At 39.2% G+C, this 27500-nt stretch overlaps 1 protein-coding gene across 1 annotated transcript in view; it reads right to left on the minus strand.

Moving 5' to 3' along the window:
• LOC144956104 (uncharacterized) overlaps positions 1-16361 on the minus strand; it is a 63391-nt gene extending 47030 nt beyond the window's left edge. The window contains exon 1 of the mRNA XM_078886452.1: positions 15868-16361. Coding sequence (XP_078742578.1) covers positions 15868-15890 — 23 coding nt within the window. The 5' untranslated portion in view covers positions 15891-16361. The remainder of the gene's footprint in view (positions 1-15867) is intronic.
• Between the last annotated feature and the right edge of the window lie 11139 nt (positions 16362-27500).

Genomic DNA, 27500 nt, shown 5'->3' on the forward strand with positions numbered 1-27500 from the left:
AAAGAAAAGGCATTTGGCTCCCCGTTTAGTATTAAAGAAAAGGCATTTGGCTCCCCATTGAGTATTAAAGAAAAGGCATTTGGCTCCCCATTTAGTATTAAAGAAAAGGCATTTGGCTCCCATTTAGAATCAAAGAAAAGGCATTTGGCTCCCATTTAGAATCAGAGAAAAGGCATTTGGCGCCCCATTTAATATCAAAGAAAAGGCATTTGGCGCCCCATTTAGTATTCAAGAAAAGGCATTTGGCGCCCACTTAGTATCAAAGAAAAGGCATTTGGCGCCCATTTAGTATTAAAGAAAAGGCATTTGGCTCCCCATTGAGTATTAAAGAAAAGGCATTTGGCTCCCCGTTTAGTATTAAAGAAAAGGCATTTGGCTCCCCATTGAGTATTAAAGAAAAGGCATTTGGCTCCCCATTTAGTATTAAAGAAAAGGCATTTGGCTCCCATTTAGAATCAAAGAAAAGGCATTTGGCTCCCATTTAGAATCAGAGAAAAGGCATTTGGCGCCCCATTTAGTATCAAAGAAAAGGCATTTGGCGCCCCATTCAGTATCAAAGAAAAGGCATTTGGCGCCCATTTAGTATTCAAGAAAAGGCATTTGGCGCCCACTTAGTATCAAAGAAAAGGCATTTGGCGCCCATTTAGTATTAAAGAACAGGCATTTGGCGCCCATTTAGTATCAAAGAAAAGGCATTTGGCGCCCATTTAGAATCAAAGAAAAGACATTTGGCGCCCCATTCGGTACTCTGTTTAGCCAGCAATGATAATCTAAAAATAATATTATTATTCCTTCATGTGGCTTGGTGGTCTTGTGGTATAACACAAGCTTTTGGATTGGAAGGTCCTGGGTTCGAGCCTCGCTGGGGGATAGTTGGAGTCCTTGGATAATGCTCTTTGACTCTTTACTCACATTCTCTCACCGTAATCAGGTGTAAAATGAGTACTTACCTGGCCGTTAACAGCGCTTTCTCTGTCGGAAACAAAATTGTAATATCGCCTAACAGGCGTCATGTCTCGTTCTACATGTTTCGTGTTGCTGTTGGTTAGCGTAACTTTGCAAAGCGCGTTGAGCACGTTTAGTGGATATTGCGCTAATCACTTTTTTAAAGACCATGACATGACGCCTGTTAGACGATAATACAACGTGTTTTTCGACAGAGGCAACGCTGTTAAAGGCCCGTAACTCATTTTTCACATAAGTATGGTTAGAGAATGTGAGTAAAGAGCCTTTTCCAAGGACTCAACTATGCGTCGAGCGAGACTCGAACCCATGACCTGGATGTCGATGGTTCGAGCCTAGCTTTTAGCGGGGCAAAATTTACTCAATTATTTATCTATGTCTGTTCACTTGCTTGATTTGGTCTTGTGGTTGTTTTCCGTAAGAATGCAATGAAGTTAGATCACAATAGAAAAGAGATTGATAGGATGGTGAACTCGTCTTAACACACTCTACCCTAAAACCGACTATACCCGTAGTTTACCCGGGTTACTTTTATTCCATGCCTATAATATGTTACATTTATATGAGACAAATTATAGGTGTATTATCCCAGCTAATGTTTTTTGTTTTTTTGGGTCTTTTTCTTTTTTTTTTTTTTTTTTTTGCATGTTAAATGATAGACAGTTGAATAAAACTATCTGTGAGTACATGCTCATTTTAAATACATGTCTTATTCAATTTTGAAAAGTAGCAAAAATCTCTAGGATTGAGTGAGTTAATTTGCAGAAGTCGCGCACCGTGTAGATTCTTATGATAATACATATTATAGATAACAATTTTATAAATATTATTAATAGATGCCCATATCATTCACCTTCTATCTACATTAACAAATGCATCAATCCTCTTTATAAAACTGGTTCTTGGAAATTATGTTTAAACAAACGGCAAAGAGGAGTATAGCTCATTGGCTTTTCTCTCTCGGGATGAATGCGCGGTTGAATTCTTCAGCTACACACACACACACACACACACACACACACACACACACACACACACACAAAACAAAAACACCCAAAAAACCTGAGCTCGTATATAGCGCAGTCTCCACTTAACGTGCTCAAGGTCTCCCTGCCCACTATGCGAGGTCAGAAAACCCCACCCACAAAATTAAAAAAAAAACAAAAAAAAAAAACAAAAAAACAAAAAAAAACAAACAAAAAAAAAAAAACAAGAATACGTCAAAACCGAAGGTTCTGGAATATGCGACGGACCACAATACAAGCAGGAAACATTTTTGGGGTATTTTAAATGGCATCAATCGAAGTCTAAATAATGGGTGTGTCTTTTTTACGAAACCCGACGAAACCCGACGAATCCCGACAAAGTTATGGGAAGTAGGTGGCAGTGGGGAGTGGACCTAGAACTCAGGGAAGTGTACACCATTGGGGAGTGAACCTGGGACTGGGTTTCGGCGGGTTTCGCGGGTTTCGGCGGGTTTCGTAAAAAAGACACACCGCTAAATAATAATCCCTTATATGATCAGACCTGCATACTATTATGAACATTTCAGAACTTTATGAGCATCTGCTGGTCATTGGAAATGAAATGTGATCCCAGACTGTATAATTTAAAGAATTTTGAAGTGTCATTTATTAACCATTGTGTGAGTAAGTTGTTGATTTTTAAAGTTAGCTATAGGCACTATGATTTTTAACTGCTAAAATTTACGAATTTTTAAATTTTCAAGAAGGCCGGTCTCTGTTAAGGTGCTTTCGTTAATTTACAAGAAATGAAGTGAGAGTAGGAAAGTGCCGGAAGACAATAGAGAATAAAGATTTCGCGGCGGCGATGGGGCTCGAACCCGCGACCTTATGACTGGAACACAAATCCGCCTGGTTGTGGAGAGCGGCTGAAGATAGACATAAAGTTTGAAACCACTGTTTATTGGAGTGGTGGATAGCTCATACGGTAGAGTCACACTCTCCCCGGCCAGGCGGAGTTGTCGTACCAGTAATGTCGCGGGTTCGAGCCCCCATCGCCGCCGCGAAATGTGTATTCTCTATTGTCTTCTGGCACTTTCCTACTCACCTCATTTCGTGTTTTTGTTAATATACTATTTCTAATACAATTATTTAAAGAACAGGAAAACTATGTCTGCATATAAAAGCATTTCACCCTTTGTATAGATAGTTCGAAGATGACGTCACTCAGGTCTTTATTATTGTATTTTGCCATCCGCGTTTATGAGTATTGCTCACTGAACCTTATTTACCCGACTATAAACGTTCATGGATACACACAGTTTTGTGTGTTGGTCCGTTATACTTCCGGATGGCAATGTTATGAGCTTCTATGCCAAGCGCATACTATCTATAAGGTTTCACAAAATTGCCATCCGGAAGTATAACGAACCAACAGACAAAACGATGTGTAATCGTGAACGTTTATAGATAAAATGAAGTTGACGTCACTCAGGTCTTTGTTATTGTTTTATGCCATACAGATTTGTGAGTAGTTCTCACTTAACTGCATAAACCAGACTATAAACGCTCATGGTAACACATCGTTTTGTGTGTGCGGTTCGTTATACTTGCGGATGGCAATGTTGTGAGCTTCTTAACCAAGCGCATACTATCTATAATAATGAAAGGTTATTACGACTGGCTGTGACTATGACTATAATGATTGATGACTGCATTCCCAGACAGTGTTTCTTTTCAGACTTGTATCATTTTACAACCAGTTCTCTACTTCCTCGTTATCAAGGGGCAGAATGGGAGGGGGTGGGGTGGGGGGGGGGGGGGGGGGGTTACCCACAACCCAGAAATTCTGCATAAATGTCGACAGAGCTGCTGTTATAGTATTAATCTAACAAAAACAAAAAAAATAGACTATATAATGTGCCCTTTGCTTCAAAATTGTTTTAATGTGAGATAAACCAGATACCCCCCCCCTCCCCTTTTTTTTCCAATAATAAAAAAAAAGGATTAAAATTTTGTGACCATCGTCTCTAAACGGTGTTATGTAGGAATTGATAATTGTACAGCCTGCCCCCGCACCCCACACAACTCCAAATCACGTGACTAAAACGAGTCTTGGATGATGACATAATGGCAGCACGACGTCTAGCCGGTAATCAGAAGGTCTGAAGTTCGATCTCCAGTGGAGAGAGATGGAAGACTGATTTTTTGGGATGGTTTACTGTTTTTTCTTGTACTTTTCTATCTCTCTTGCTTTATCTGGCCCCTTTCAAAACACACTTGTTCAGATTTTTTGTCTTAACTCACACACAACACACACACTAACACGCCACAACGCTTAGACTTTGATGATAGTCGTGTCTGTGTATTTCCGGTTCCGGTAACATTTATTTTGGTATCAATCATGGGGCTGCACGGTGTGTCTTTTTTACGAAATCCGCCGAAACCCGGCGAAACACGACACGACAATATCCGGCAAAGTTATGGGATGTAGACAACTGTGGGGAGTGAACCTGAGACTCAGGGAAGTGTACACCAGTCGGGAAGGAGTGAACCTGAGACTATGGTTATCGGCGGGTTTCGGCGGGTTTCGTAAAAAAAGGCACACCCGGGCTGCATAAGGCAGTAAATGAAATTCCCTCAATACGCTTTTTAAGCCTTTGGCTAAAATTCTACATGCATAATACATTAAATGCAGGTCTGATAACTGAACGCCGTTGTGGGCTTGATTTAACATTGTTGTCATGGAAATTATTTTGAGTTTGTTTGAAATAATAAAAAAAAAACAACACTTTTATTGAGCACAATTTCCATTAAACGTGCTCAGAGGGCTTTACAAGAGTGAATGAAATTCCCTCAATATGCTTTTTAAGCCTTTGGCTAAAATTCTACATGCATAATATATTATATGCAGGTCTGATAACTGAACGCAATTGTTGGCTTGATTTAACATTGTTGTCATGGAATTATTTTTGAGCTTGTTTGAAATAATAAAAAAAACAACACTTTTATTGAACACAATTTCCGTTACACGTGCTCAGAGAGCTTTACAATGGTTTGAGAGTATTTCCATTACAACGGCCCATAACAATTTGGGTTAACAGACCTTTGAATAAGCATACATTGATCAAATTTTATGACATGGGAACGCTTGAGATTCAAAAGAATACATTCGATTTATACGTGTGTGTTGGGTCAAATAGGATTCAACAGCCGTAACGTCACTTCCTTCCTAATGACGCATCGTAACTTAGTAACACTGGCTCTAAACTATCGGAACAATGGCGGACGCCGTATGAAATATTTCTCCGGCGAGCTTAAAAGCGTATCCAGAGGAAAAAAAAACCCATCAATTTGATCATGTTTTGACTTTTACACATTCTGATCACAAGGCATATGAAAAGGGAATGAAAAGTTCTCGTCTGCATGAAGAATAAAAAGTAAAGATTTTCTTTGTTTAGAACCAAGATGGCCGCCGTTGCCGGGCGCGTGACATCAGACTACTGAATCCAATTCTCCTCTTCATATCCTAGCAAAACAGTAAATAAATATCTGAAGAGTGGTTTTCAAAAACTCCCTCACTCCCTTTTTCCAATGTTGAGATATATTCAGGATTATTTTCCATAACATTTCTCATTCGGTCTATTATTTTATCATAGTTAAATTTCAAATTCACACAAATCTAAGGAAATTCTTGTGACAATTAATTGATTCTTAAAATAACATTAACATTTCAATTTATCTCACATGGATGTAAAATATCAAAACGTAATTTTAAAAATCGACTAAATGGGTTTTGAAAAACAAGCTTTCATTTGAATAACGGACTCCCAGTGGATATAATATTGCATATCCTTGGGCAATGCAATAACATGACGTCAGTTCCGCCTGTAGAGGTGACTCTTCCATATAGACGATGTTTACCAATGCTGAAACCAGCTTCCAATATACAAAATTGGAAATCAGTTTGTAATCTTGACGTTTAAATCTATGATGATATGTACTCTTTTCTGGGAATTAGTTTCACGACATTGCAATTTATTTCATTTTGAAAGATTGGGCTTTGTGCTTTTACTGAGCTTTTATATAGCGCAATCTCCACTAAACGTGCTCAAAGCGCTTTACATGGGGTCCCTGGCCAACAGCAACACTTAACATTTAGAACGGGACACATGACGCCTTTTAGGCGATATTACAAGTTTTCGGACAGAGACAACGCCAGGTACTCATTTTACAAATGAGTACGGTGGGAGAATGTTAGTAAAGAGCCTTTTCCAAGGGCTCTATTATGCGCCGAGCGAGGCTCGAACTCAGGACCTTACTATCCGAAAGCGAATGTCATACCACTGGACCACATAAATCGTAAGTGAGTGCTGAGATGGTCGAGTGAATCAAGCATATTACCTTCACCTGGAAGACCAAGTGTTAACCCTCACTGCAGGTATCTTATTTTTTCCCCTGGACAAGAAACTTAGCTCCTATTGCATTGCACTGCGGCTAACGCCTGAGTTATATTAGACTTATCTATAGACACATCATACAGGAAAAGAATTCCCCCTGGTGATGAAACTTAGCTCCTATTGCGTTGCACTGCGGCTAACGCCTGTGTTATATCACACTTTTGTCTACAGACACATCCTAAAGAAAAAGGGATTGCCCCGGGGGATGAAACTTAGCTCCTATTGCATTGCACTGCGGCTAACGCCTGAGTTATATCAGACTTATCTATAGACACATCATACAGGAAAAGAAATCCCCCTGGGGATGAAACTTCGCTCCTATTGCGTTACATTGCGGCTAACGCCTGAGTTATATCAGACTTATATCTACAGACAATCCTAAAGAAACAGGATTGACCCGAGGGATGAAACTTAACACATATTGAATTGCACTGCGGCTAACGCCTGAAGTTGTCACTTAGTTCTTTACAATCATTCCTATTTTTATACCCCTCATAGCATGATTTTAGTGGCTCTGTCAGCGTGTGGGATCTTTCCATTGAGGCACTCAGCAACCGAATTTTGCAGTATTTTAAGAAGTTTGCTACTTAATGCATTGTAACTTACAGCTTGGTCTTTGCTTCGTACCCGAGGGGTACCGAGTTTGATCATCCGCCTCTGCGCTGTGTGGCCTTGAGTAAGTCACCTCGCCCACTTATCTCAATTTGCGGCGCTTCACTGTGGCTGACGCCTGTGTTATTCAATTCTTCCCTTTGACTAGACCCTAGAGAAAAATATTCCCCTATTGGATGAATAAAGGAAATTTTATTTCATCTAATTTATTCATTCTGGTAAATCCAAAAAGACTGATTAGCTGTCTGTAGGATCTGGGGAGAAGTACCTCTGCGATAGACAAATATCCTATCACAAGGGTAGCAAGCAACTGTTACTGTCAGTTTAAGCATCAATAAATTCCGGTTCATTAAGGCTTCGAGGGACTACATTTTTCATACACAAATAAAAGGGCTCGAAGTCACTAGAGTTGACAAAAATGGCGCCCTTTAAACGGAAGTGCCTCTCCATAATGAAGAGCAGTTTTGCCATACCGGAAGTGGGTCTCCAAAATTGAGAGGGCTACCGGAAGTTCCAATACGGTACAAATTGGAGAGCCCTGTTAATAATAGGCAGCATTATTTAGCTTTCGGTTTCTAATAGAGAGATAATCGCCGTCTCTCTTATAGGGCTTCTCTTTGTGAAAAGTTCCTTAACCAATTTACAGCCATATTCTGGAAAAACGCGTATTTAAAAAATTGGCCAGAAAACTAGTCCTTCAAAAATCGATCGATTTAAATGGCGATCATCTTGGCAAAAACTCTTAAACCTGGGACCTTGTTAGATCTTTAACAAAGTCCCAGGTTTGAGAGTCTTTGACAAGATAAGGGATATTTAAATTGATCGATATTTGAAGGACGAGTTTTCTGGCCAAATTTTGAAATGCGTTTTTTTTTTTCACAGTACGACAGTAAACTGGTTAAACGACTTCTCTCTGTGAAATGGACTAATCTGTCGTACTCTGAAAAAACACGTATTTGAAAATTTAAGCCAGAAAACTCGTCCTTCAAATATCGATCGATTTAAATGACCATCATCTTGGTAATAAAACAAAACAAAACAAAAACAACAAAAACCCTCAAACATGGTACTTCGTGAAGTCCCAGGTTTGACAGTTTTTGCCAAGATTAGGGTCATTAAAATATTTGAAGAACGAGTTTTCTGGCCAAATTTTTAAAAAATGGGATTTTCCAGAGAATGGCAGTAATGTAGCTTGAGATTGTCTGTAATAGAAATGATAAGTAGAGGTAGTTGAGACATCTCAATACATGGTTGAATTAATGAGTTAGAATAGGACTGGACTGTTCTAGAACTGTCATTATGGCATTTTCAATGGAAAAAAAAATTCCCTTTATTCATCCCCAAGGGGAAATTTGTCTTTAGGGTCTATTCCAAGGGAAGACTGGAATAACCCAGGCTTCAGCCGCAGTGCAGCGCCGCAAAGTGAGCTAGGGCTAGGTGACTTGCTCAAGGCCACACAACGCAGCGGCGGGTGATCGAAATCGTTACCTTTTGGGTACGAACCAAATACCGTACCGCTGAGCCACGCTGCCCCTGGAAGAAAGAAAAAAGATTTTAAAATGCTTTCAAGCAAATGGCTCTGTAGATAGAACGAAGATGACGTCAATCAGGTCTTTGTTATTGCTTTTTTTTTGCCATCCGCATTTATGAGTAATTCTCACTAAACTGTATTAAGCAGACTATAAAGTTTAAGATGACACATCGTTTTGTGTGTTGGTCCGTTATACTTCCGGATGGCAATATTGTGAGCTTCTTAGGTAAGCGTACACTATCAATATCAATCAGTAAAAAATAGTTTATATAATTTTTAGATTAACAAGTAAGTATGTGATTGTTGGCAAAAATATATCATGGGCAAGCCGGAAAACTTATGACCCTCAACCTTATTTTATTTAAAAAATGGATTAATATTATAGATAGAATGAAGATGAAGTCACTCAAGCATTTGTTATTGTATTTTGCCATCCGCGTTTGTGAGTGATTCTCACTAAAGTGTATTAACCAGACTATAAATGTTCAAGGTTACACATAGTTTTGTGTGTTGGTCCGTTATACTTCCGGATGGCAATGTTTTGAGCTTCTTAGCCAAGCGCATACTATCTATAGAACCAAAACTGGAGAGATGGACATTGGGGTCAGCGTGGCCCAGCGTACGGTCTTGATCACTAGCACTACGCTGTGTGTCCTTGAGGAAGTCATCTCGCCCTAGCTCGGGAACCTACACTCCTCTAAGCTTGGTGAGAAGTTGCCAGGCTTTGATACCAGTAAGAGGAGACACTGGGTGGCTGCGAATCGACTTCGGTCGAGGAGCTGCCTAACGGCAAGTGCGCTACATCGGTGGGGTCTAATTACCTGTCCAATATGTCCACGCTGTGGGCAAGAACCCGAGACGGCAGAGCATCTAGTCGAAAGGTGTGTTATGACGATGCTACCCGGCGGGTTCGCGACTGTGCACGAATGCGGACCGGACTATGCTGATTGGGTCGATCGTCATAACATGGTAGTGTGAAAACCATAAGAGGCTGCTGCCTTAGCTCAATTTGTGGAGCTGCACTGCGGCTGACCTCTGGGTTATTCCAGCCTTCCCTTGGAATAGACCCTAGAGACAAATTTCCACTATAGAAGGAATAAAACTAATTTTATTTTTATTTTTATTTTATGCGGCTATGTCGTCGCGGTATGGCACGCGCTTTCGGATCGGAAGGTCCTGGGTTCGAGCCTCGCTCGGCACATAGTTGAGTCTTTGGAAAAGGCTCTTTACTAACATTCTCTCACCGTACTCATGTGTAAAATGAGTACCTGGCCGTTAATAGCGTTGTCTATGTCGGAGAAAAATTGTAATATCGCCTAACAGGCGTCATGTCTCGTTCTACTTGTTAAGTGTTGCTGTTGGCCAAGGACCCCTTGTAATGCGCTTTGAGCACGTTTATTGGACATTGCGCTATATAAAAACCCAATTAAATAAAATATTTAAAGATAATTCCTCAGGGAAAACGGGAGATATGGACAAAATATAAAATGGAGATCGAGCTGAAACTGGTTGCGTCGCCGGAAGCAGATTGTTGAAAATTGGATAACTTTATTTTGTAATACATTGAACCACTGGTATAATTCACATCCTCCAAACTGGAAACGACTTGCTATTAATCTCTAGTAGAAACTACGTAACTTATTATAACGGGAGAAATAAACTGAGCCTCGCCGATAAGTGCGGCTATGTGGTCTAGTGGTATGACACTCGCTTCCGGATCGGAAGGTCCTGAGTTCGAGCCTCGCTCGATGCATAGTTGAGTCCTTGGAAAAGACTCTTTACTCACATTCTCTCACCGTACTCAGGTGTAAAATGAGTACCTGGCCGTTAACATCTTGTCTTTGTCCGAAAAATTGTAATATCGTCTAACAGGCGTCATGTCTCGTCCTACATGTTAAATGTTGCTGTTCACCAGCGACCCCTTGTAATGCGCTTTGAGCACGTTTATTGGACATTGCGCTATATAAAAAGCTCAATAAGTAAAACAAAAAAGTAGTCCTTCAGAGCCAGTTTATCCCGGTTTCTATAGCGTGAAATGGACAATAGCAAGTTATTGCTATCCTTTGGATAGGACGCTAGTCTATTGCAAAATACTTTCCGCCAAATCTAAGAGACTCAGCTACCCATTATTTACTGCTGGGTGGACAGGGGTGTGAGAAAAAATCCCGACTGCACCCGGGATCGATCTCGGTCCCTTTGCGTGTGAAGCGAGGGCTCTACCATCTGAGCAATTGGGACCGACTTGTTTTGAATCGCTAGTAGAGACGAGGTAACTTATCGATCTCCGTCCCTTTGCGTGTGAAGCGAGTGCTCTACCAACTGAGCAATTGGGACCGACTTGTTTTGAATCGCTAGTAGAGACGAGGTAACTTATCGATCTCGGTCCCTTTGCGTGTGAAGCGAGTGCTCTACCATCTGAGCAATTGGGACCGACTTGTTTTGAATCGCTAGTAGAGACGAGGTAACTTATCGATCTCGGTCCCTTTGCGTGTGAAGCGAGTGCTCTACCATCTGAGCAATTGGGACCGACTTGTTTTGAATCGCTAGTAGAGACGAGGTAACTTATCGATCTCGGTCCCTTTGTGTGTGAAGCGAGGGCTCTACCATCTGAGCAATTGGGACCGACTTGTTTTGAATCGCTAGTAGAGACGAGGTAACTTATCGATCTCGGTCCCTTTGCGTGTGAAGCGAGGGCTCTACCATCTGAGCAATTGGGACCGACTTGTTTTGAATCGCTAGTAGAGACGAGGTAACTTATCGATCTCGGTCCCTTTGCGTGTGAAGCGAGTGCTCTACCAACTGAGCAATTGGGACCGACTTGTTTTGAATCGCTAGTAGAGACGAGGTAACTTATCGATCTCGGTCCCTTTGCGTGTGAAGCGAGGGCTCTACCATCTGAGCAATTGGGACCGACTTGTTTTGAATCGCTAGTAGAGACGAGGTAACTTATCGATCTCGGTCCCTTTGTGTGTGAAGCGAGTGCTCTACCATCTGAGCAATTGGGACCGACTTGTTTTGAATCGCTAGTAGAGACGAGGTAACTTATCGATCTCGGTCCCTTTGCGTGTGAAGCGAGGGCTCTACCATCTGAGCAATTGGGACCGACTTGTTTTGAATCGCTAGTAGAGACGAGGTAACTTATCGATCTCGGTCCCTTTGCGTGTGAAGCGAGGGCTCTACCATCTGAGCAATTGGGACCGACTTGTTTTGAATCGCTAGTAGAGACGAGGTAACTTATCGATCTCGGTCCCTTTGCGTGTGAAGCGAGGGCTCTACCATCTGAGCAATTGGGACCGACTTGTTTTGAATCGCTAGTAGAGACGAGGTAACTTATCGATCTCGGTCCCTTTGCGTGTGAAGCGAGTGCTCTACCAACTGAGCAATTGGGACCGACTTGTTTTGAATCGCTAGTAGAGACGAGGTAACTTATCGATCTCGGTCCCTTTGCGTGTGAAGCGAGGGCTCTACCATCTGAGCAATTGGGACCGACTTGTTTTGAATCGCTAGTAGAGACGAGGTAACTTATCGATCTCGGTCCCTTTGTGTGTGAAGCGAGTGCTCTACCATCTGAGCAATTGGGACCGACTTGTTTTGAATCGCTAGTAGAGACGAGGTAACTTATCGATCTCGGTCCCTTTGCGTGTGAAGCGAGGGCTCTACCATCTGAGCAATTGGGACCGACTTGTTTTGAATCGCTAGTAGAGACGAGGTAACTTATCGATCTCGGTCCCTTTGCGTGTGAAGCGAGGGCTCTACCATCTGAGCAATTGGGACCGACTTGTTTTGAACCGCTAGTAGAGACGAGGTAACTTATCGATCTCGGTCCCTTTGCGTGTGAAGCGAGGGCTCTACCATCTGAGCAATTGGGACCGACTTGTTTTGAATCGCTAGTAGAGACGAGGTAACTTATCGATCTCGGTCCCTTTGCGTGTGAAGCGAGGGCTCTACCATCTGAGCAATTGGGACCGACTTGTTTTGAATCGCTAGTAGAGACGAGGTAATTTATCGATCTCGGTCCCTTTGCGTGTGAAGCGAGGCTCTACCATCTGAGCAATTGGGACCGACTTGTTTTGAATCGCTAGTAGAGACAAGGTAACTTATCGATCTCCGTCCCTTTGCGTGTGAAGCGAGTGCTCTACCATCTGAGCAATTGGGACCGACTTGTTTTGAATCGCTAGTAGAGACGAGGTAACTTATCGATCTCGGTCCCTTTGCGTGTGAAGCGAGGGCTCTACCATCTGAGCAATTGGGACCGACTTGTTTTGAATCGCTAGTAGAGACGAGGTAACTTATCGATCTCGGTCCCTTTGCGTGTGAAGCGAGGGCTCTACCATCTGAGCTATTGGGACCGACTTGTTTTGAATCGCTAGTAGAGACGAGGTAACTTATCGATCTCGGTCCCTTTGCGTGTGAAGCGAGTGCTCTACCATCTGAGCAATTGGGACCGACTTGGTTTGAATCGCTAGTAGAGACGAGGTAACTTATCGATCTCGGTCCCTTTGCGTGTGAAGCGAGTGCTCTACCATCTGAGCAATTGGGACCGACTTGTTTTGAATCGCTAGTAGAGACAAGGTAACTTATCGATCTCGGTCCCTTTGCGTGTGAAGCGAGTGCTCTACCAACTGAGCAATTGGGACCGACTTGTTTTGAATCGCTAGTAGAGACGAGGTAACTTATCGATCTCGGTCCCTTTGCGTGTGAAGCGAGGGCTCTACCATCTGAGCAATTGGGACCGACTTGTTTTGAATCGCTAGTAGAGACGAGGTAACTTATCGATCTCGGTCCCTTTGTGTGTGAAGCGAGTGCTCTACCATCTGAGCAATTGGGACCGACTTGTTTTGAATCGCTAGTAGAGACGAGGTAACTTATCGATCTCGGTCCCTTTGCGTGTGAAGCGAGGGCTCTACCATCTGAGCAATTGGGACCGACTTGTTTTGAATCGCTAGTAGAGACGAGGTAACTTATCGATCTCGGTCCCTTTGCGTGTGAAGCGAGTGCTCTACCATCTGAGCAATTGGGACCGACTTGTTTTGAATCGCTAGTAGAGACGAGGTAACTTATCGATCTCGGTCCCTTTGCGTGTGAAGCGAGGGCTCTACCATCTGAGCAATTGGGACCGACTTGTTTTGAATCGCTAGTAGAGACGAGGTAACTTATCGATCTCGGTCCCTTTGCGTGTGAAGCGAGGGCTCTACCATCTGAGCATTGGGACCGACTTGTTTTGAATCGCTAGTAGAGACGAGGTAACTTATCGATCTCGTCCCTTTGCGTGTGAAGCGAGGGCTCTACCATCTGAGCATTGGGACCGACTTGTTTTGAATCGCTAGTAGAGACGAGGTAACTTATCGATCTCGTCCCTTTGCGTGTGAAGCGAGGCTCTACCATCTGAGCAATTGGGACCGACTTGTTTTGAATCGCTAGTAGAGACGAGGTAACTTATCGATCTCGGTCCCTTTGCGTGTGAAGCGAGTGCTCTACCATCTGAGCAATTGGGACCGACTTGTTTTGAATCGCTAGTTGAGACGAGGTAACTTATCGATCTTGGTCCCTTTGCGTGTGAAGCGAGTGCTCTACCATCTGAGCAATTGGGACCGACTTGTTTTGAATCGCTAGTAGAGACAAGGTTTATCATAATGGGCGAAATAAACCGACAACCGCCGTTAAAGGTTCAATTAACTACAAAATTTTCCAATCTTCCAAAATGTTTGCTTCAGGCATAACCTGTTTTGGGCTCCCGATAAGTCAGTTGGTAGAGCACTTGTTTCACACGCAGAGGGACATGAGATCGATCTTGGTTGAAGTCCAGAATATTTTTTTTTTCGGTCCTCTCTGTCCACCTATCAATTTTTGGGTAGCTGGGTCTATCCGATCTGGCGGAAAGTACTTTGTGATGGACTAGGTCCTGTAAAAAAAAAGAGTACAAAGCAATTGCTATTGTACGTTTCACGCAATAGGAATTGGGATAAACTCCGGAAAAAGAATAAAGTGGCCAAGACGACGGAACGTTGTGAGCTCAAAACCCTTCTTCAGTCAATACAAAGCGCAACACATAAATTAATACATCACTTAAAATCTAAACAAACGGCAACAGGAATATTTGGCACTTCTGTCCGTGAGTAAATGATTGTGCGGCTATGCGGTCTTATGATTGGACACTCGCTTTCGGGTCGAAAGGTCATGGGTTCGACCCTGCCTCGCTCGGCGCATAGTTGAGTCCTTGAAAAAAAGGCTCTTTACTCACATTCTCTCACCGTACTCAGGTAACTAACTGCCCGTTAACAGCGTTGTCTCTGTCGGAAAAAAATTGTAATATCGCCGAACAAGCGTCATGTCTTGTCTTACACGTTAAGTGTTGCTGTTGGCCTGGGACCCTTTGTATAGAGTTTTTAGCACGTTTAGTGGATATTGCGCTATATAAAAGCTCAACATTTTATTCTTTTGTTGAAAACTTGATTTGGTTTTAAAATGTTGAAATTTATACAGAAGGATTTATACATTTGATCGGCATAAATGTAAATGTACATGTAAATAATGAATTTATATGGCGCCTAAACATCCCCGTTAATCGTGCTCTGCGGCGCTTTACATAATAGTAATAATAATAATAATAATAATAATAATATAATAATAATAATAATAATATAATAATAAATAATAATAATGATATTAATAATAAAAATAATAATAATAATAATAATAATAATAATAATAATAATAATAATAATAATATAATAATATATAATAATAATAATAATAATAATAATAATAATAATAATAATAAATTTTTTAACATTTTAAAAAGGCGACGTGCACTTATTTGCAGGTCTGAGAATCCATTTCCATATGGGCTCATTGTTGTAATGGAAATCTTTTTTTTTTAATGACGCCAAATATTGCCCATAACAACAATGTTAAACTAGGGCCAAATGTGGGTTCGGATGTTAGACCTGCACATGTGCACGTCGGTATAAGGTGTTTGATTGTATTGTATTCTTCTAAATGTGTAACCAAATGACAAATTGACACTTTTTTGAGGACAATAAAGATTTATTATTATTATTATTATTATTATTATTATTATTATTATTATTATTATTATTATTATTATTATTATTATTATTATTATCATTATTATTATTATTATTATTATTCATATATTCATTATTATTATTATTATTGTTATTATTATTATTATTATTATTATTATTATTATTATATTATTATTATTATTATTATTATTATATATCATATATCATATTATTATTATTATTATTATTATTATTATTATTATTATTATTATTATTATTATTATTATCATTATTATTGATATAAATCTTACCTTCCAAATCGACGAATTCGCATTGAATTATCAACTCTCTATTGAGCCCTCATTTCTTGGTCATGTAGATAGAACGAAGATGGCGTCATTCAGGTCTTTGTTATTATTTTTGCCGTACACGTTTATGAGTAATTCTCACTAAACTGTATGAACCAGACTATGAACGTTCACATAGTATGTGTTGGTCCGATATCCTTCTGGATGGCAATGTTGTGAGATTCTTAGTCAACCGCATACTATCTATAAACGTTCATGGTTACACATATTTTTGTGTGTTGGTCTGTTATACTTCCGGATATATGGCACTGGTGTGAGCTTTTTAGCCAAGCGCATACTATCTATACAATCTTGTCACCTTCTGGAGTCGTCGAAACGGTTATAGCTAGAAGTTGTGAATGGTGTCTTTTTCAATTCAATAAAACGACATGTTGATAGTGTCAAGATTTGAAGAAGAATTGTATTGATTTACGTAGCTGTCAGGAAACCACGGGGTGTGAGTCTGGAATAGAGAATGATAAAATAATAATAATAATAAATAATAATAATAATAAATAATAATAATAATAATAATAATAAATAAAATAATAAAAATAATAATAATGATGATAATAATAATAATAATAATAATAATAATAATAATAATAATAATAATAATAATAATAATTAATATAATAATAATAATAAATAATATAAAAATATAATATATAATAATAATAATAATAATAATAATAATAATAATAATAATAATAATAATAATAATAATAATAATAAAACTCATCCTATATATATATATATATATATATATATATATATATATATATATATATATATATATATATATATAATTGGTCGAGAAAAGTTGATAATTTGTATGAAATGAGATAGATATAAACCGGGCGTAATGAAACCATCCGATCCATCTCCCCGTCTTAATGAGGATCGTTATCTAGTAAATGAATGGAAAATGTCACAGTAGATACTCGATGTTTTGAGGAAATAATTGAAGGCTGCTTTTCCAAAACTCCTTTAGTCCATTTTTCTAGTTTTTGAGATTTCCATCCATGGAATAAATTGAAAAGTAAGTTATATTTTAAGTATCAAAATACACAAGAATCCCCTTAGGTTTGTGTGAATTTGATGTTTAAAATATGATAAAATAATGGACCGAATGAGAAATTTTAGGGGAAATAATCCTCAATATCTCAAGAAAGGAAAAACCGAGTAAAGGAGTTTTGGAAAACCACGCTTTAATTATAGAGAATATGAGAATACAAGGTTGGGTAGATTTTCATGAGTTATAGTTTCAAAAGTTGATTTTTTTTTTTTAATGTAGTCCTTCTGAGCCATTGAGACCCATGGAGCTGGAGTTTATCCCTCGGTTTCTTACAGCGTGAAATGGACAATAGCAATTGCTTGATCCCTTAGGAAAGGACGCAAGTCTATCGCAAAGTACTTTCCGGTGCCAGATCTAACAGATCTAGCTAACCATTCACTGCTGGTTAGACAGGTGGATTAGGAAAAAATAAAAACCTCGAATGTACCCTGGATATATCTTGGTCCCTTTGCGTGCGATGCGAATGCTCTACCAACTGAGCAACGGGACTCCCAATAATTGATGAGTTTAAAAAAAAAACAAAAAACAAACAAACCCCATAAAACTAGTTCGTGAGTCTTCTTTTTACTTAAAAAAACATTCTATTTCATCCGTCATTTATATTACCTTGGATTCATGATTATTTAAACTGGCATCAATACAGATTTTAATATATATAATATTTCATGAAAAAAAGAACCCTGTCAAAATTGACATTCATTAATCACATTATGCTATATTATGTACGAGGAAGCGTTGGAGAAGGCGAGGAAGGGAAAAATGTTGATCGATTCTATCAGAAAGATGCAGTGACGGTTTCTGGGACATGTGTGGAGACGGAATAGAAAATTTGGTAACATCTGGTATGATCGAAGGAAAGAGAGCTAGAGGAAGACAAAGAATGACTTATTATCTAAATAACCTAAAAACGCCCAAATGTGATTTCTTCTTCTTCTTCTTCTTCTTCTTCTTCTTCTTCTTCTTCTTCTTCTTCTTCTTCTTCTTCTTCTTCTTCGTTCCCGTCACGTCACATGGTCAGTCCGGTCTGGTGAATGAAGCCCACAGTGGTCCTGAGGTCGTCCTCACTGCCGTACAGCTTCTTTGAGTATGGGGTTGGGTCAGGCCAGAAGTTCCTTCTCAACTAGTTGTAGCTTGGACATTCCATTAGGACATGATGTCCATTTTCATTTTCAAGTCCGCAGTCACATTGTCCAGAGGCACCTGCTCTGGACATCCTCCACATATGTTCCTTTAACTGGTTGATTTAAAAAGCAACACAGATTTCATGCGCACGGCAGAATAGGATCGTGATACGTGGAGACAGCTGACCGGAAATGTGCTCAAGAGTACAAGCCACCACGATGGCTGATGATTATATTATTATGTACTATGCAAGATATGCAAGAACACAGCATAAACCAGTTGGAAAGGAAATAGGAAGAAGACGATGGAGGTGGATTGTACACACGCTTAGAAAGAATGATTCCACTCTAACAAAGAAAGTATTGGACTGGAACCCTCAGGGCAGAAGATCAAGGGGAAGGCCAAGAGGAACATGGAGAAGAATTAAAGAAGCTGATATACAAAGAAGTGGTAAGACATGGAACGAGATAAAAAAAGTTAGTTCAGGATAGAGAAGGATGGAAACTGTTTGTCTGTGGCCTATACCCTGACCCAGGGTGAAAAAGGCATTGGTGATGATGATGCAAGATATCAACAGGAATCCTTCATGGTTTAAAACAAGAACCTTCAAACAAGTGATTTTTAATGTTAATTGAATCAAATTTGTTTTAATTTCAAGAAAATAACATATAAAGAAATATGTACACTACCAGAGCTAACTGAACAAATTGTATGCGACTTAAGTATATTTAAATTTGAAAAAACAATTTCAAAAATGAGCTTTTATATAGAGCAATATCCACTAAACGTGCTCAAAGGGCTTTACAAAGGGCACCTCGCTTCCTGACCAACAGCAACACGTAATATGTAGAACGAGACATGACCTTAGAGACAAATTTCGTCTATGGGATGAATAACATAGGGACTTTTTAAATGTTCATTCTTATTTTTAGTGTATTTGACACGCCCCCCCCCCTCCCGCCAAAATAAAAAAACAAACAAACAACCCCCCCCCCCCCACCCCAGAAAAATCGTCTGGACACGAGTAGGCTACTGCTTGGGTGTATGTGTGTGTGTTGTGTTGTGATTGTTTGTGTGTGCGGTCACAGGGGAATTTAGTGTGGGCGAATAGATCTCCTTTGAGTGACAGGCCGTTAATAGTCAACGGTATCGCTAGCCCAGCAGATACCTTGAATAACGGTATTAGTCTTAGGCATAAATATATAGGGCATCTCTTTGTTTGGCATTTGTCTCGATAGTATTGGTGTTGGTTTTTCACAAACATTACTATTTGTTTCCTATCACTTTTGACTTATCGTTTCAATAGATAGTTCGAAGATGACGTCACTCAGGTCTTTGTTATTATTTTTTGCCATCACCGTTTATGAGTAATTCTCATTAAACTGTATTTACCTGACTATAAACGTTCATGGTTACACACAGATTTGTGTGTTGATCCGTTATACTTCTATATGGCAATGTTATGAGCTTCTTAGCCAAGCGCATACTATCTATAAATAAAACCACCAACAAAACGAGTTTTTATTTAGCTCAGTATCCATCCACTAAACGTGCTCTAAGCGCTTTTCAAAGAGTCCTTGACAATTCAGCAATACGAATCGTGTTGAACGACACATGATGCTTGTTATGAATGTGATATTACAATTTGTCCGACTGAGACAACACTGTTTAACGGCAAGGTCCTCATTTTACACTTGAGTAAGATGAGGGAGGAAGAAGAAGAAGAAGAAGAAGAAGAAGAAGAAGAAGAAGAAGAAGAAGAAGAAGAAGAAGAAGAAGAAAAAAAGAAGAAGAAGAAGAAGAAGAAAGAAGAAGAAAAAAGAAGAAGAAGAAGAAGAAGAAGAAGAAGAAGAAGAAGAAGAAGAAGAAGAAGAAGAAGAAGAAGAAGAAGAAGAAGAAGAAGAAGAAGAAGAAGAAGAAGAAGAAGAAGAAGAAAAAGAAGAAGAAGAAGAAGAAGAAGAAGAAGAAGAAGAAGAAGAAGAAGAAGGGTTTTGAGTCCGAAGCGTTCAGTGTTCGGTGTCTTGTTATTATTTGAAGCTGTTATATTTATTTTTGTTTTATTACATCAATATTAAATCAAGCCCGTTTATCGGCCATGCAAATCCATGCAGGATATTCTAAAGACATGACAACTTTCATAGATTCACATAACATAACATATGGTATAGATCGAATGCGCTTGGCCAAGAGTTCACAACATTGCCATCCGGAATTATAACGGATCAACACACAAACTCTGTGTAACCATGAACTTTTATAGTCTGGTTAATACAGTTTAGTGAGAACAACTCACAAACGCGGATGGCAACAACAATAACAAAGGCCTGAGTGACGTCATCTGCATACTATCTAGTAGATAGTATGCAGATGACGTCACTCAGGCCTTTGCATACTATCTATAGATAGTATGCAGATGACGTGTCACTCATGCCTTTGTTATTGTTTTTGCCATCCGCGTCTGTGAGTTGTTCTCACTAAACTGTATTAACCAGACTATAAAAGTTCATGGTTACACAGAGTTCGTGTGTTGGTCCGTTATACTTCCGGATGGCAATGTTGTGAACTCCTTGGCCAAGCGCATTCTATCTATATATAGGGCAAAATAGGATAAAATCCCTTGAATGCCCTTAATATTAATAGAAATGCCATAAATCTATTGATTAAAGATTAGAATGATGATACAGGTGGTAAAGATAGTATTTCAACTGAATGTACTCATTTATATGTGGTGTACAAACATATAATATCTTTAACCGTGACATGCAAAGCACACTCACACACACACACACTCACACATACACACACTCACACACACACACACTCACACATACACACACACACACAGATTTCGTTTAGTGTCCCATTGTTATTACTCCAATCCAAATTATATTACATATAATATCTCTCTTTGAAAAATATTTATTTAGAGAAAATAATCATCACCGACTGACTGCCTGAGGAGTAAGTAAGCTCCAGGGAAGCTTGGAGGATCTCATCCAGGGGACAGCGGCATTTCCGGTAGATAGTTGACTTGACTTATCATCTTAGTGAACGCGAAGAAGAGAAATATATATATATATATCTTCTTCACTGACAAACAAAGCTAATTTGTCAAAATAAATGACGAGCAGGTTTTTTTTATTTTTCATTCGTTTATTTTATTCCATTGATTTATTATTATTATTATTATTATATTTTTTTTGCGAACGTCTATTTTAGACTATATTATTCAATATTGTAATAAATCTTTGTTCTATTTTATTCTCTGTATATTTTTTGTTTCATGGCATTACTAAATAATATCATCATTGAATTACGTCCCTCTATTAAAATAAAACAAATTTAAATCTCCAAGTAGATTTTTTTGTGTAGGTTAATTGGTACAAACCACCCATTAGTATTCTACGATGTGGTTGTCATTTCATTAAGGGTCTCTCGGAGAACATCTTGACGGCTGGTATTACAATATCAAAATGGAGTATCTCGAAATTCCAGATTCTATTCGCAGACAAGCTGAAGTACCAAATACATTTCTGGCGTCTGTCTGGATTGTAAGTGAAGTATAAACTTTTTTATTGTTTTGTTGTCGGCTGAAGAAGGGTTTTGAGCCTGAAACAGTCCGTGTTTGTTATTTTGTTCATTTTCGAAGCTGCAATATATATATATATATATATATATATATATATATATATATATATATATATATATATATATATATATATATATTTACTTTTTACAGTCCACAACTTCTAGCAGGATAGTATTAACCCGTTCACTACGGCGTACGGCTCTGTAAAAATGGTGTATTAAAAATTTGGCCAGAAAACTGGTCCTTCAAATATCGATCAATTTAATTTAAATGACCCTCATCTTGACAAAAACTCTCAAACCTGGGACTTTCAGTTTGCTCATGAATATTAATAGTTCGCGAAATCCCAATTTTGAGGCCTTTTTATTTTGTCAAGATGAGTGAGGGTTATTTAAATCGACAGATATTTAAAGGACGGACGAGTTTTCTGGCCAAAATTTTAAATACACATTCTTAAAGAGTACCGCAGTTATTTTGGTTAACATAATTTTGGATTAAGAATTTTCCTGTCAAAAGTGATAAAGCTGTTTGATTTTTTGGGTTTCTGTTTTGTTTTTGGTTGTTTTATTTTATTTTATTTTTTTTTTTTGTTTTTTTGGGGGGGGGGGGGGGGGGGGTTTGGGGGGGGGGGGTTTTCGTCAGTATCTGCGAGGCAGTAAAGTTGTGGTAGTTATCATTAGTAGTCCTTCAAAAAAAAAATGAATTTTATACAGCGCAATATCCACTCGAAGTCTCGATGCGCTTTAAAAGGGGTCCAAGGTCAATGGCAACACTTAACATGTAGGACGAGACATGATGACGCCTGTTAGGCGATATTATTACATCTATTCGGACAGAACGACGCTGTGAACGGCCTGGTACTCATTTTACACCTGAGTACGGTGATAGAATGTGAGTAAAGAGTCTTTTTCAAGGACTCAACTATGCGCCGAGCGAGGCTCGAGCCCAGGATCGCCCTTCCGATCCGAAAGCGAGTGTCATACCACTAGACCACATAGCCTTCAGAGCCATTCTGCCCATGAAGCCGGAGTTTATCCCGGTTTCTATAGCGTGAAACGGACAATAGCAATACTCTTCAACAGTCATGACGTCACTTCCCTCGTTATAACGCATGGTAACTAAGTAACTGGCTCTAAACTATCGGAACAATGGCGGACGCCCTTATGAAATAATATTTCTCCGACGAGCATAAAAGTATATCCAGAGGAGAAAAATATTATAAATATAATCATATCTTGAATTTTATACATTCTGAACACAAGACATATGAAAAGTTCTAGCCAGCATGAAGAATATAAAATACCAATTTTGTTTGTTTAGAACTACGCTGCTCGCCGTTGCTGTGCGACGTGACACCAGACTATTGAATCCAATTGCTTGCTACCCTTCGTTATCATTACTAGCTACTTTCTCCATCAGGCCTTATGACTGGTATTTTGTTTGCTTTTTTTTCCAAATTATTTTTTACTCATTTTTGATCATCTCTTTCTACCGACGTGCACTAATTTTCAGGTCTGTTAACCCAATTCCTTATGGGCTCATCAATGTTGTGATGGAAATCTAAAAAAGAAAAAATGACGTAAAATAGTGTCCATTACAACAATGTCAAACCAGGCCCATAAGTTGTTGGTTCAGATGTCAGACCTGCATATACACACACGTCCTTTTCAACAGTCCACAGTTTCTAGCAGCTTAGTAGCACGGCTATGTGGTCTAGTGGTATGACACTCGCTTTCGGATCGGAAGGTCCTGGATATGAGCCTCGCTCGACGCATAGTTGAGTCCTTGGAAATGGCTCTTTACTCACATTCACTCACTGTATTCAGGTGTAAAATGAGTACCTGGCCGTTAACAGCGTTGTCTGCTTTGTCCGAAAAAATGTAATATCGCCTAAAAGGCGTCATGTCTAGTCCTACGTGTCAAGCGTTGCTGTTGACCAGGGACCCCTTGTAAAGCGCTTTGAGCACGTTTAGTGGATATTGCGCTATAGAAAAGCTAATATTTTTTTTATGTTAGTTTTAACATTTGACGTAAAAGTTTTCTGACCTATTTCCTATTTGAACCAATTCCCCTTTGTCATACCTTTTCTTGGGTGCTCTAATGGGTATGATCTATATTAACTTTCCATTGCTCGAGGTCATTGGTCACATTGCAAAATGTGCTCAAAGCGACCCACTTAGTGAAAAGTGTTCACAGTTTTTTAAATATCTAACATCACGATTGGTCATTTCATTCAGCTTGTCACATGGGTATGTTTATAAATTGTGGCAACAAAGCAGCGTGCTTACATTTGTTAAGAAATACCCAATTGTTGAACAGCAACATATAATGTGATTGATGACTTGGTTGGACGAAAACATAATATTATATGAATATAGATCGCTCCCATTGTAATTCTAGAACTTTTTACTTTCCCATTTTCTTCCTTTTTAATGGCGCTGATATGACCTTAATGTGTTGCAAGCGCTTTAAAACACTTGAAAAAAAAATGGTATAAAGCGTTGTGTCGCAATGCGTCAGTAAAGTCATGGTAGTAACGTCATTACTGCCTACTAGTTTATCGACCAGGTCTTATGTTTTAGTTTTAATATTTGACATAATGGTTTCTGGCGAAAATGATATAAGGTGTTTTGTCGCAATGCGTCAGTAAAGTCATGGTAGCATCGTCGTCATTACTGGCTACTAGTTTATCGACCGGGTCTTATGTCATGCCAATGATATTTCATGTCTCACGAGGGTCGTTAACCAGGGGAGTTGATGTTCTTGAAAACACACACACATATTCACAAAAGACATAATTATCCCGAACGGTTCTCTGTCTTGCCCTCAGCTCTCTCTATCTCTCTCCCTCTCTCATTCTCTCTGTATCTCTCTCTGTATCTCTCTCTCCCTCTCTCTCCCTCTCTTCTCTCTCTCTCTCTTTTTTTTTCTCTCTCTTTTTTTCTCTCTCTCTTTCTTCTGTCTCTCTCTCTCTCTCTCTCTCTCTCTCTCTCTCTCTCTCACTCACTCTTCTTTCTGTCTATATATCTCATCTGTTTTTTCCCCCTTCCCCTTTCTCTGCTAACCTCTCTCTCTCTCTCTCCTCTCTCCTTCTTCTTCTCTCTCTCTCTCCCTCTCTCTCTCTCTCTCTCTCTCTCTCTCTCTTCTTTCTGTCTATATTCACATTTCTCTCTCTCTACCCCTCTATCCTATCCTCCTCTCTCTCTCTCTCTCTCATCTTCTCTTCTTCTTTCTCTCTCTCTCTCTCTCTCTCTTCTCTCTCTCTTTCTTGTCTCTTTCTCTCTCCTCTATTCCCTCATTCCTCTTCTCCTCTCATATCCTCCTACCTTCCTCTCTTCCTTCTCTCTCTCTCTCTTCCCCTTCTCTCTCTCTCTCTCTTCTTTCTGTCTATATATTTCACATTTATCTCTCCTCTATCCCTCTATCCCACATCCTAACCTCTCTCTCTCTCTCTCTCTCTCTCTCTCTCTTCTTTCTGGCTATATATTTCACATTTATCTCTCCTCTATCCCTCTATCCCTCATCCTAACCTCTCTCTCTCAATCTCTCTCTGTCTCTTTCTCTCTCTCTATCTCTCTCTCTCTCTTATTTCTGTCTATAACATTTCTTTCTCCTCTATATCCCTCATCCTAGCCACCCCCCCCTCTCTCTCTCTCTCTCTCTCTCTCTCTCTCTCTCTCTCTCTCTATGCTTTCTATCTATCTATCTCACTGTAAAACAAGCTTTGACCGTGGCTCTCATTTATAGATAGTATGCAGATGACGTCAATCAGGCCTTTGTTATTGCTTTTGCCATCCGCGTTTGTGAGTTGTTCTCACTAAACTGTATTAACCATACTATAAAAGTTCATGGTTACACAGAGTTTGTGTGTTGGTCCGTTATACTTCCGGATGGCAATGTTGTGAACTCCTTGGCCAAGGGCATTCTATCTATAGATAGTTCGAAGATGACGCCACTCAGGTCTTTGATGATCTTTTTTGCCATCCGCGTTTATGAGTAGTGCTCACTGAACTGTATTAACGTGACTATAAACGTTCATGGATACACAGAGTTTTGTGTGTTGGTCCGTTATACTTCCGGATGGCAAAGTTATGAGCTTCTTAGCCAAGCGCATACTATCTATAGATAGAATGCGCTTGGCCAAGGAGTTCACAACATTGCCATCCGGAAGTATAACGGACCAACACACAAACTCTGTGTAACCATGAACTTTTATAGTCTGGTTAATACAGTTTAGTGAGAACAACTCACAAACGCGGATGGCAAAAACAATAACAAAGGCCTGAGTGATGTCATCTTCGAACTATCTATAGACGAGAGGTCGTCATTTCTATAACGCCACCGCCTTTTGGTGCAGTTTTGGGTCTTCTCTAAACTAAAAGTAATAGGATTCAATAGTCGTAACGTCACTTCCTTCCTAAGGACGCATGGTAACGTAGTAACACTGGCTCTAAACTATCGGAACAATGGCGGACGCCCGTATGAAATATTTCTCCGGCGAGCATAAAAACGCTTCCAGATGAAAAAAAAAAACACACAAATATGATCATGTTTTGACTTTTACACATTCTGATCAAAAGACATATGAAAAGGGAATGAAAAGTTCTAGCCAGCATGAAAAATAAAAAGTAATGATTTTCTTTGTTTAGAACCAAGATGGCCGCCGTTGCCTGGCGGCGTGACATCAGACTACTGAATCCAATTACCTATATTATTGGGCGCGGCGGTTTTAATCATCCTGTAACATCATTATAGGTTAACAATTAACCTGATTGGTGAAAAATATACTCCACCCCCACTTCCTCCTCCACCCACCTCATCCTCCTGCTCCCCCCCTCCTCCTCCTAATCCCTCCCTTCTTCTTCTACGCCTCTTCCTCCTCATGCTCCCTACCTCGTTCATCTCCACCTCCTATCCGTCTATATATCTGTCTATCTATCTATCTATCTATCTATCTATCTATCTATCTATCTATCTATCTATCTATCTATCTATCTATCTATAACATATCTATCTATATATCTATCCATCTGACTATTTCTTTCATGCACACTATCAAACATTCTCTTACTACTACTACTACTACTACTACTACTACTACTACTACTACTACTACTACTACTACTACTACTACTACTACTACTACTACTACTACATACTACTACTACACTACTACCTTACTACTACTACTACTACTACTACTACTACTACTACTACTACTACTACTACTACTACTACTACTACTACTACTACTACTCTAAACTACTACTACTATACTACTACTACTACTATACTACTACTACTAATTACTACTACTACACTACTACTACTAACTACTACTACTACTACTACTACTAACTACTACTACTAACTCACTACTACTATACTACTATACTACTACTCACTACTACTACTACTACTACTACTACTACTACTACTACACACTACTACTATCTACTATACTACTACTACTACTACTACTAACTACTACTACTACTACTAACTACTACTACTACTACTACTACTACTACTAACTATACTACTACTACTAACATACTACTACTCTACTACTACTACTACTACTACTACTACTATACTACTACTAAACTACTAAACTACTACTACTACTATACTACTACTACTACTACTAATACTACTACTCTACTACTACTACTACAACTACTACTACTAACTACTACTACTACTACTACTACTACTACTACTACAACTACTACTACTACCACACTACTACTACTACTACTACTACACTACTACTACTACTACTACTACACTACTACTACTACTACT

This window comes from Berghia stephanieae, chromosome 10 (genome assembly GCF_034508935.2).
Source record: "Berghia stephanieae isolate SIO BIC M18660-M18661 chromosome 10, UCSD_Bste_1.3, whole genome shotgun sequence".
NCBI classification, from domain to species: Eukaryota; Metazoa; Mollusca; class Gastropoda; order Nudibranchia; family Aeolidiidae; genus Berghia; species Berghia stephanieae.